General features: G+C 40.6%; 1 protein-coding gene across 1 annotated transcript in view; it reads left to right on the plus strand.

Moving 5' to 3' along the window:
• The window catches only part of hk2 (hexokinase 2), a 39,019-nt gene continuing 26,146 nt past the window's right edge, over positions 1–12,873 (plus strand). Inside the window, exons 1-4 of the mRNA XM_050050626.1 lie at positions 1–274; positions 2,624–2,786; positions 9,848–9,996; positions 12,029–12,148. Coding sequence (XP_049906583.1) covers positions 212–274; positions 2,624–2,786; positions 9,848–9,996; positions 12,029–12,148 — 495 coding nt within the window. The 5' untranslated portion in view covers positions 1–211. The remainder of the gene's footprint in view (positions 275–2,623; positions 2,787–9,847; positions 9,997–12,028; positions 12,149–12,873) is intronic.

The raw sequence follows: 12,873 nt of genomic DNA on the forward strand, positions 1-12,873 counted from the left end.
CAACAAACTACCAACTTCAGGAAGCTGGAAGTTTCCTTGTACGACTCCGTTTTTAGTTAACAGTGTAGTTTCGCGAGTTTAAGATAGAAAAAACGAGCGGCGGGTCAAAATATTTCTGTTTTGTATTTATTATTTTAAGAAGCTGTTTTTGTAGATCAACTTTGCGCAAGTCTAAAGCAGGACATAAGTCGTCACACATCACTAAGTAAAGATGTTATCCCCGAGTTTGTTGGCTAACTACTGTCCCGAACTTCATGATGACCAAACGCATAAAGTGAGTACTGGTGTAAAACACTCGACTGGGTTTGTTTATTTTGGGGACGTTTGGTCCGTGCCGACGGGACATTTGAAGATGTCGCCCTGCTGTGTGACAGTGAACACTGCAGGACACTGGGTTCAGCAGGTAGCTATACTACTAGCATGTGACGTTGTGACATGAAAGCAGTGATGTCTGCCCGTCACAACTCGCTCATACACCAACCACACGGTAATTAACATCACCTGTGACTGAGGACAAGATGTGTTTTGCAGTGTCTGAAACACCATGTACTGGAACAGCGCTGTGAACTGACGAAGTTGTCAGGCATTACTGTAACACATACGTACAGTATGTGTAGTATTTCATTGCATATGGTGGTGAATACATTCAGTGTATATGTGTATCTACTGTATTTATCCAAATCCAGCTTTCCTTTATTCTGTAGGAAAAGAGTTGTTGAAGCTGTGTTGTTACCTGTCATTGATTATGGTGATGTAATTTACAGACATGCTGCAGCTTCAGTTCTAAAGCCTTTGGACAGTGTATATCACTCTGCTCTTAGATTTATTACTGGTGACTGGTACAGAACACATCATTGTGTTCTGTATGAGAAGGTTGGTTGGCCATCTCTGGAAGAGAGGCGCAACAAACATTGGCTTTTATATATCTTCAAGGTCCTCGTTGGAAAATTACCACCTTACATCTCAACCTTGTTAGTGTGGAATGCTGGTAGCTATACAACCCGCTCTACCGATCTGTCACTTCTTAAAGTTCCTCGAGCATGTACTGAACTTGGTAAAACAGCTTTTTCTTTTGATGCTCCAAGCTCATGGAACATCCTCCAACACTCTCTAAAAATTCATGTTCTTCCTTCTCTTTCAGAGTTCAGGACTTTGATTTCTAACCATTGTGTTTCACATTGCAACTGTTTTACCTGATTCTATTTTATCTACCTGGTCACTGATGAGATTGTTGTTCACAGTGATTATTCAGTACTGTTTTTATTGTGCTGTGGTTCAAATGTGTCTGTAATCTCGACAACATTGGAAATGAGGGAAACCTCAATGTCCTTCGAGAATAAATAAAGGTTTGATATGATATGATATGATACTGTATTTATAGCTTTCTCTTTTACAGCAATGCCCTGATTTCACATTCAGTGGGCTAGAGAGATACAATAAAAAGACAAAAAAGTTGAATAATAAAAAAGAGTTACTATACCTATCTATGAAAACTTTCAGAAGGCCTTTTTGACATGTCACAGTTGGAAAAACAAAGGTGTAAATGCAATTAATCTCTGAGCGCAGTCTTGTGCAATCACTTATAGAAATCATATCATTGTAACTGCATTTTAGTACCGTTGCTCAGCAACACATTGGCCTGTGATATTCATTCTTTGTGAATAACAGTTGAATGGAGCTTATTTACCCTTGTGTCCTGCGGTTTACTACTTTTGTTGCTTTCTGTTGCCTTGCCATCATTCCCTTTTAGCGGTGGATTGGAAGAATTATGGCTCTTCTTGATTCAGGACTTCAATGTTTACCCACACAACCTTGAAAAACTGCTGTTGTCTGTTTTTGTACACATGGTATGTTTTCAATATTTTGCCGAGATACATGGTCAGACAATGGGGCCAAGGTGACCTAGGAGAAAAGCCGATACAGTTTGCGTTTTGTTTTAAATCCATTCTTAAATTTTTTTAGTACTAAGTGTCAGAGTACATAAATTATTCCTTAAAATAATTGTGAATTTCCTAAAATGTCCAAATTTTGAAGTACACCATGTTGTGCAGCACTTTTTTGTAGCCTTTTCAAGTGGTTTGCAGATGAAACCGAAATTTTAAGAGGCAGCAGAATGTGTTATTGCATTAACAGTGGAATCCAGCTATGATTGAACTGCAAACAAGAGTGAATCAAAAAATGTTGTGGTCCTGATTCAGCGTTTTGAGCGGATGAACCACAGAGCAGCACTAAATACAGCTCCCAGCAATTTAAATTAACAATATCCACACTTATGGGTCAGGTAGCAAGAGCAGAGCTGCTTTTGAGCAAACAAAAAAAGTTGTTTTGCATCTGTTTCAGGTGCACCTTGCATTTAATGTGCTGCTTTTGCTACTGACATATTCCACTTCACAGACAGTATACAGAACTTAGTAGAAAATAAATGACTATTTCTTTTCTAATGAAAGATGTGATGCAGGTTATATTTTCTGTATAATGCAGAGAATGAGTTGTCTAGTTAGTGTAATTTGTTAGTTTGTTCATTAACAATATATGCCCTATTTATTTACTTACTCAGTGCTGTACAGTTAAAATTGACTTCTTTGCATGCATGTAACAGTTTCTCCTCTCTACCATGGCTTAGGTGGACAAATACCTGCACCATTTTCAGCTGTCAGATAGGACTTTGATGGATTTGTCACTAAGATTTCGACGAGAGATGGACAAAGGGCTGTGCAGAGACACCAACCCCACAGCTGCTGTCAAGATGCTGCCCACGTTTGTGCTCTCCACTCCTGATGGAACAGGTAATACCCCTTTTCAATAAAGAGATACCTATATAAAATGGATCCACTGAGCACATGGTCAACCCATGTTAGAGCCATTCATATGAGACTGCTGTTCTGGGTTAATCTCTGGTCGTTTCATTTACAGAGACTCAGGTGTGCTGCAGTAGTTTCAGAGACACGACTGCAAAACCATGATATTATATAGGTCAAATAAAGTTAAAAGATCAATCTTGGGCATTATGGGATCTTGGGCTGCAGATGGCAACCTTGTTGTTGCACTCACTGGTACTTTTTGTGGTACTTTTTCTGTTTCTTTGTTTATGTGTGCAGTTTTTCAGCTTCTGAACTTCTGAGCATTTACTTTTTCACCACTTTTCACTCAACCGGGAAGTTTTACAGAGCTTTTAGTTGAAGGAGCAGCAGCTCATGGGATACAAAGAAGACACTAGTGGGGGAAGAGTGCTGGTTGAACTGCGACAGTGGGAGTTTCAAACTGCGCTCCCGTCAGCACATCTGGCGAAGGTCTGCTTTCTGGCCACAAAAAAGATAAACTGCTCTAGCGCTCCAGTCGTACATGTGATAAATCTGTTAAGTGCAGCTAAACATTTTTATTAGTCACACCAGTGCACCTGATATTTATAACACTGATGCACCTAATTCAGAGCCAAAGCTCACAAGCATGAGTTCTGGCCGGACACATTTAGCTGTATCCTGTTAGCAACCCGTGTTGAGGTTCACACAACAAACAAAGTGGCGTGAGAGTCAGTCACACTATGGTGAGCACAAACGAGACTGCGGAGCTGAAAGACCTGCTGCTGGTTCCCGGTCAGCTACAACAGCAACAGAGTGAGAGTGGTCTCGGCGTTGCTCCTCCATTGTAACATCTGTGATTGCAAACACATCCAACACGTTAACACACATTTGACAGCATCATCCACATGAGCCGATCATTAGGATGAGGAGAAAACAAGTCGGAGCCCAACTCTTTATCCTCGCTGCTTCAAGCAACCTTTATGCGCAGAGGCAGAACAGGATAAACTAATTACTGATGCAGCTGGTATTTACATCGGCATATAGCTAAGGTGGAACTTACTGTAACATTCCTCCTAATGCACGAGTTCTATTTTTTTTATTATATTTTTTTTGTATTTTAATTTCATAGCATAAGATATGCTTTTAGTTGTATAGCCTGTTGTGACATGTTGCCTTTTGGGAATGTGTTTGGTCACTGTTCATACAGTGAATACAGAAGTGTGAAATGTTCCTTATGATTATACTCAACTCAACTCAACTTTATTTAGAGAGCACTTTAAAAACAACCACAGCTGAAACAAAGTGCTGTACAAAAATAAAAACATAAGACAAACAATAAAACAGTAAAAGAGCTGGGTTAAAAGCCAAGGAGTAAAAATGGGTTTTAAGACTGGTTTTAAAAATGGACAGTGAGGGGGCCAGTCTAATGTGGACAGGTAAATCTTTCCACAATCTGGGAGCCACCACAGAAAAGGCTCTATCCCCTCTGAGCTTCCGCTTAGACCTCGATACATCCAGGAGCAGCTGATCAGCTGACCTGAGGCACCGAGCAGGAGTGTAGGGATGAAGCAGCTCAGAGAGGTAAGGCGGGGCGAGACCATTTAAAGATTTAAAAACAAATAAAAGAATCTTAAAATGAACTCTAAAGTGCACAGGCAGCCAGTGGAGGGAGACCAGAATGGGCGTAATGTGTTCCCTCTTACGTGCTCCAGTTAAGAGCCAAGCAGTGGCGTTCTGAACCAACTGGAGACGTGCGAGGGAAGACTGGCTGACTCCAAAATAAAGTGCGTTACAGTAATCCAGCCGGGACGTGATGAAGGCATGGATTACTATTTCAAAGTGCTGTTGTGCAAGAACAGGTTTAACCTTTGCCAGCTGCCTAAGGTGAAAGAAGCTGGACTTAACCACTGCACCAATTTGACGCTCCAATTTAAAACCACTGTCCATCTTAAAACCCAAGTTAGAAACTGTTGGCTTCACATATAGTGCCAAGGGGCCCAAATCAACAGGGGGGGTTTCACAAGAGCTATTTGGACCAAACACCATCACCTCTGTTTTCTTTTCATTGAAATTTAAAAAGTTTAAGGCCATCCAGGCTTTAATGTCATCAAGACATGACAGAAGCGGTTGTAGGTAGAAAGCATCTCTCTTCTTCAGCGGCACATAAATCTGACTATCATCAGCATAACAATGAAAGGAGATGCCATGCTTTCTAAGAATGGAACCCAGAGGAAGCAAATACAATGAAAAAAGCAGGGGCCCTAAAATTGAGCCCTGTGGAACCCCATATGACAGAGTAGCAGAGTGGGACTCAGAACCCGCAAGGCTTACACACATAGTTCTGTCTGCCAGATAGGATCTAAACCACTCCAGAGCACTACCACAGATGCCCACATGGTGCTGCAACCAGGATACTAAAATATTGTGGTCCACAGTGTCGAAAGCAGCTGTTAGGTCCAACAAGACAAGAATTACATAATCACCACAATCATTTGCCAGGAGGATGTCATTAAAAACCCTTAGTAGAGCTGACTCTGTGCTGTGCAGGGTTTTAAAACCAGACTGAAAGACCTCCAGGATATTATGCTCATCCAAAAAAGATTTTAACTGTGCATGAACAACTATATTTAAAGTAGTTTACCAAAGTTGCTGGTGGGCAAAATGCACTCAGTCCCCAGCAGGAGTATTGTGTCTGTCTTTCACACTTGCACTACTGTCTGTTTAAAATAAATAAAAACAACAATTCCAAACTCGCACTGAACCCTGACTTCTAAACTGGCATATAAACTTAACTGTTAAGAAAATATTAAGTATGGAAAGCCACAACAAAGATAACTCTTAAAAATGTATTTTTGTGGCACCAAGAGGATGTACAAGTTTGAGTGCACCTAAATTATGTGCTGGTGCAACTAAATGAAAAAGTCAGGCAGACCAGTGTAACTAAACGTTAGTCTGGAGGCCTGTTCTAAACAGAGCAAACAAAGACTTTTCCAGATCTGCTGCTCTGTGCATCACCAAAACCTGGCTTGGTGAGCACATTATAGTCACAGTGTCAGGAAAACATGCACTCCTCACTCAGAGACTGCTTTCATTAACTGTAAACCATTTTTTACCACAGGAGTTTGCCTCCTTTATTTTGATCAGTGTGTTTATTCCACCTTAGGCGTTATTGAGAGAGGCATTACACACATCTGACCGACCAAATAACATCCACTTCCATACTCCCTGCTCAGTGTTAAAGGTGACTTCAACCCCCATGAACTGCCAAAATACAGACAGCACACTAAGTGTTCCATTATGGGTGACAGCACATTGGATCATGACTATACCATATTAAAGGATGCTGATCACTTTCCTGTGCAGCTCTGGGATACTCTGTTCACTGTGTGGTTCATCCTCTCCTGAATTATGCAGCGTTCACACCAGGTCATTACGGTGAAGACATCAGTCCTCTCATTCACTTGAATGTGAGTAGAGCGTTGATGCAGCAGCAGTGGAGCCACAGGGAATGCTGGGAAAATAAGCAGCGGCTGGTGGCGAAAACCTGCCCCAAAAAAATGGCAGTGACATTTTATCTTTTGTAAGCACGTGTTTACTGACTAACCGCACATACAACAAACCCTGGTTTGTGGCTGAACTCAGGCAGCTTTGTCAGGCAAGGAGGAGGCCTGAAGACATGGGAGCAGAATCCTGTACAACCAGGCCAGGAACACACCGATGAAGGAGATCAGAGCAGCAAAGAAAAGCTACTGTACACTGAAAAGTTGAAAAGCAGGTTTTTAGCCAGTGACCCTGCAGCACTGCGGAGAGGCCTGCAGGACATCATCAGCAACAGGAGACCCCCCCCCCCCACACACACACACACGCTGTGAAGACCTCAACTGGCCAACAACCTCAGCATGTTTTACTGCAGGTGTGATAAGCCATTCACAGCCCTCACCTGCTCTGACTCAGACATGCTGTGACTGTGTCATCTTTATCAAAGACAGAAGATCAGGAAAGCACCAGGCCCAGACGGTGTGTCAATTTCTGGTGTAGTCAGAACAAACTGAAGCTGCATGCGCTCAGCATCATGGAGTTGACATTGTACGTCAGTATGAGCCCTCCAACACTTCCCCCTATTCACCAAACTCCACAGTGTGTCTGCTGTGGAAGCCTTAAGGTTTTGGGGATCCATCACCTCACATGACCTAAAATGGGCTAACATTGAGTCCATCAGGAAAAAGGCCCAGTAGAGGAAGTACTTTCGGTGCCGGCTCAGTATGTTCAACCGGCCTCAGAAGCTGCTGCTACCATTTTTCTCCACAATCATTCAATCTGTTCTCTGTACATCCATCATTGTGTGGTTTGGATCGGCCATCAAACAGACAATAACAGATAGTCAGGACTGAAAAAAATCATTGGTGCCTTTATCCATGACATATACACCTCCAAAATCAGGATACAGGCCGCAACCTGTTCCAACTTTTCACCTCTTATAGACTTGACAAAACACTGTACGCCATAACAACCAGAAACAAGAACAGCTTCCTCCCACAGGCGGTCAGTCTGATGAATAGTTATTTCTTACAGTGTCAAAACCCTGTCACATTGAAGCACCCACTTAATTACAAATTATAGATACGAGTTTAAAATACAAACTCTGTGTTGACATGTTTGCATGTCTGTAATTTCAGAGTGTTGTTTATATACATATATAAATGCAAATACTGTACATAACCATCCACTTCATGTATATAAAGTAATCTAGTACTTCATCCATTCGGTAATTATTCCTTCGCAGTATAAGAAATAAATATTGAGAGTGACTTAAAAATTAAGTCAAATTCCTTGTATATTCTGACTCTGATCTTACCTTACCTTCAGTGGTATCCAGTAGCCATGTAGACAGTCAAATGTTTTTTTTTTTGTTTTTTTTTGTTCAAGTCTAGAAATGTGACAAGTCCAGTCTAAATATCTACTATTAAAAAAGGGAAAGTGGGATCCTGATGTGTTAGTACATGCTCGACAATTTGAACCTCATACAGAGCAGTGCGACAGCAGGTCTGTGCTGCAGAATAATAATTTCTGGTGATTCAGTTTTAACAGAGAACATCAATGTAATAGTGACTTTCTAATCACACAGCTTTTGACGAGCACTTACCTTGACTATAGTGACTGAGGTGAAGCCAGAGGTACAGTGTGGTTGAATGTTTTCTAGAGAACATTGAAACAGCCATTTTATGAGAATCTCATTTAGAGGTAGATACAAGTCCTATGTGAACGTATTATGTGGAATTATGCATTGATTTTTTTTTTTTTTTTTTTTTTAAATCTTCCCAATGGCTTATAACCATGTCTACAGACACACAAAAAACTGTATAGTGCTGATTGTCGATTTTAATTCATTTTATTTTTTCCTCCATCAGCAGCTTCTTGGTTTCTTTTGTCTGTAATGTCTTTGTGCTGTGACTATATTATTATTATTATTATTATATCATTTCAAGGTACACTGTGGAGCTTTTTAAGAGGAGCTGCGCCCACTAATGGATCAGCATTTTGATTATGATGCCCCTTTTTTTTCTGCTTTACTATCATGCGCATAAGAGTACACATATGCACGAGCACACTTCTGATCAGAGCTGGAACAATTATTATGTTGACTGATTAATCAATCAACAGAGTTCTTTTTCAAGCAAAAATGCGAAATAGTTGCTTGTTCCAGCTTTTCAAATTGAAGGATTAAAAAAGATTATAAATGGAATATGTTTACGTTATTGTTTGTTGGGCAGAGAAAAGGAGCAACTTGAAGACACTAGTCCATACCCATTGAGTGCACAGTTGCCTACGTACAGTTTCACATGGTGTGTGTTTGGGATACAGGTCAGAGGAAATTGCAGATTAATTAGTCAACTGAACCCATTAAGAAGAGCAATGTATTCAAACAGAGTTTTTGTGAATTTGATAGTACGATTGCTTTATTGAAAGTACAGTAGTACCATTGCCAATAGTGGGATAGTTAGTGGAGTAAAACTGTACATTAGTAGTTGAGGTAGCACGTTGAAAGGCAGATAGTTAAAGTGTTTATATGTTGTATTGACTTAAAAGTGGGGCACACTGGTAGAATGACTGACTGACTGACTGAAAGAATGACACACTGACAGTTTCGGTGATTATGCACAGCGTACCATACCATGACTTAGTCATACCAAAAATTAGGAAAACAAAAAAAACATTCGGCCACAGGGGGAGCCACAGCGATCGGTTGCATTTTAGCCATTTTTAAGCATTTTTCTCTTGTTATAGCGCCACCCAGTTGCCAATTAGAGTTAAATTTCTCCAGTCGCCTTNATGCCCATTCAGAGTTTGCAGTTTCAATACAGGGCATGAGAAATGCCCATTCAGAGTTTGCAGTTTCAATCGGTTGCTATAGCGCCCCCCCCCTTTGGCCAATTGATGTAATATTGCTTCATTCGCATCCTCCCATGACCCTCTACCACTGTGCCAAATTTCACATGGATTGAGCAAGTCAATGAGGAGAAAAACGTGGAACAGACACACCCACAGACACACACACACACACACACAGACACACCCACAGACAGAGTTTTCGTCATTATATAGTAAGATTACCTTGGGCTCTTGGAAATTGTGATTTTTGNGATTGAGCAAGTCAATGAGGAGAAAAACGTGGAACAGACACACCCACAGACACACACACACACACACAGACACATCCACAGACAGAGTTTTCGTCATTATATAGTAAGATTACCTTGGGCTCTTGGAAATTGTGATTTTTGTATTTTTATTTTTTACAATTTCATGATGTTTTACGAACAAAATAGATAAATGGATTAGTAAAGAAAATTGTATGCAGATTTATCAATTATCAAAATGATCAGTAGTTGCAGCCCTACTTCTGATATAGTACATATCACTGCCGAAAGTTACAAGCGGTTCCACTGACAGTCGGAGGTGATTAAAAAACATAGCAATGCACCAGCAAAAGAAAGATTTGTAATATATGATGTAATTATATAATTTGTTTTTGTTTTTGTTCAAAGAGCAAGGTGAATTCTTGGCACTTGATCTCGGCGGAACCCACTTCCGGGTGCTCCTGGTCAAAGTTAAGGCTGATGGCAAGCAAGAGGTGGTGATGGAAGATCAGATTTATGCCATTCCTGAACACATCATGAGAGGCTGCGGGAATGAAGTAAGAGACATTACACATTACACACAATAACACTGACTATAGACTGTTGTCAGCAAAACACAGCCTGTCACCTGTGGTGTCAGTGCACTACCTCTTGTCAGAGATCATGTTAAATATTGATTTGATATATCTGATATGTTAAACTGGGACTCTCCTGTATTTAACATGCGATCAGCTGGATAATTTCTCTAGAGAAGAGTTGGCACTCTGTAGAAGTACTAAGACACAGTTTAGTTGTCGGTGGCTGAGTGATGTGTCTCTTGATTCACAGCCTTTGGCAGAGTACTGTCAGTTGCTTAGAGAACACATTATCCTACAGACGCAAGTTATTGTGTAGCTGTGACAGAATTAACTTTAATTAGTTACAACTGTCAGTCATGGCTGTAAATGAAAAGTCTGCCAACATTATCTGCATGTTTTCAACATTGGTCTTTGATAATATAAGAAACAGGGACTGATAAAAGGTTTGAGAAGACATTGATTATGGCAGAGCTTAACCAAATTGGATATTTTGCCGACCGGAAAACGGAAATGGACCCTATCAGAACCTTTCACTACCTTTAAGATTACTCCCTTCACAGTTGACAGAGCAAAGCTTTTGCCAGGAGTAAGAATGGTGTGTGAAAATGTCAGATTGCATTCAGTGCATGCAACACCATTGTTTAATTTACTTAAAGAGGTGGAGTGGCACATGTTGACTCACAATGCACTCATCCATTTTTGAGTCAGGTGGCTGTCTACTTCCTTAAATGTTTGGACCAGTATCTGAGATCAGAGACCAGACACAGCTTTCAGGCGTGTGAAGGTACAGACATGAAGAAGAGCTTAGGCTGTTTTCTATGATTGTTTAGTTCTAACTAAAGCACATATTAAGGTAATGACTCATGGATTAGCAGACTGGTTAGGATGTACAGTATAGACTAGTATTACATAGATTTTGCCACACAGCCACTCAGAGAATTGTCTTTAAATAGGCAGAAGCATTAGGAAGTATCTCTTTACTTGGTGATCGTTAATATGACCATCGATTGGCACACATCCAGTGCTAGGTTTTAATAATAATACATTATTCCTCTGTGGGCTGTGGGCAAACGTTTGGTGCTCGAGTCCCAACACAGAGATTATGTTGATTCACACACACACACACACACACACACACACACACACACACACACACACACACACACACACACCAAAGCAGCACAGTGGTTACAGTGTGCCCTTTACCATCGCAGCATCACAGAGAGCTTCCTATTAATACCACACTGCTGGTGAAATGTCTGATGAGTGTCTGTGGGAGTCATTTGGCTTGGGGGTATCCATTTTTTAATACCTTTTTATACCGTCATACCCATCCATTAGAAAGCTTCAACCCCTCTGCAAACTATAGGGAGCCTAAATCCTGTTGACCAACCTTGAAAATTGGTCAACAGTAACACGTCTATAAAATGTGATTGCACAGACAGAAAACAAACCCCCTTTTAAAAATCGCATTTTGTTTTGCGGTGCTAAATATCATATACTATCCATCCATTTTCATCCACTTAGTCGGACCAGGTTGCAGGTGCAGCAGGCTAAGTAAAGAATTCCTGATGTCCCTCTCTCAAGTAGTGTTTTCCAGCCATAGCCTCAGACTTGGAGGTCCCAAATCGCCCCAGTGCGTGCTACTCAGCAGTAAAATCAGTCATACGGAACTGTCCATCTTGAACTCGTGTTTCATAACGTCATTGGTTACCACTCATTTTTGCCTGTCCCAAAATGTTGTCTCCTCTTTTGATTTCTTATTGTACAGTTTCAAATCTATAAACTGAACAGAAGGAGTTGCTTGAAAGCGCATACATGGCCTTTGATTGCAGATGATAAAGAGAAAGGACAGCCAGCAATACAGCAACCACACCACTACTATTACTATGAATCTTACTTATACAAATGTTACTTCTACTAATGAAAACACACCCTCACTATACTGAAAATGAAACCCTCGAATTTTGCTCTTGGTTGTTAAGAAAACTATCTTTTCTCTCTCCTGTAGTTATTTGATCACGTAGCTGATTGTCTGGCTAACTTCATGGAGAAGTTGGGCATAAAGGACAAAAAGCTGCCTCTGGGTTTCACCTTCTCTTTCCCCTGTCAGCAGACCAAGTTGGATGAGGTGAGTGATTTACAAGTTCTTTTATCTACTTAAAAGTAATATTTTAACCATATCTGAAACTTGGTCGTCATCATCTTGTACAGAAACACTGAAGTGAAGTTTTGTCAGTACACCATACAGTGAACATTAGTGCAGCTTTGCTTTAGCCTAAACAATAGGGGCCAACTTGTCCGTAACGGGCTGTTTGATCCAACAACTCAAACAGAGACTCATTTATTTTAGTAAAAAAGCATTACACATGCGCGCAGAGGAGAGAAATGTAGATGGCGGTGTAACCTGTTCGCTATGTTTTCATAGTCTTGACCTCACACTGCTATTGGCTGGGGGCTGCACACCACTACCCAAATGTAGACACCCAGAAACGCCCCAAACAAAGCAAAATAAGAGGAAATAAAGTACAAGCAGAGGCACGTTCTCTTCCAATACAGACACAGATCAGGTGTAGAATATGAGATTATATGAATAGTACTCCTAAATATTTTTAAATGTGTAATGCAAAATGGTGCAATGATAACCAGTGCAGTAGCGGACAATAGGAGCACACCTATTCACCTTATTTTTCACGGAAATTAGTATTTTAGTATTTTCTCTGTGTGTAATTAATAACATGGTTATCGTAGATTAGCTGGGCTAACCGTTAGCTGTTAGCCGTTAGCCGTGTCTGTAATAACTCACTAAACTCACAAAGTGGCCCGTGAAAAAAATATTTTCTCCAGCGGATGTCT

This window comes from Epinephelus moara, chromosome 8, assembly GCF_006386435.1.
Source record: "Epinephelus moara isolate mb chromosome 8, YSFRI_EMoa_1.0, whole genome shotgun sequence".
NCBI classification, from domain to species: domain Eukaryota; kingdom Metazoa; phylum Chordata; class Actinopteri; order Perciformes; family Serranidae; genus Epinephelus; species Epinephelus moara.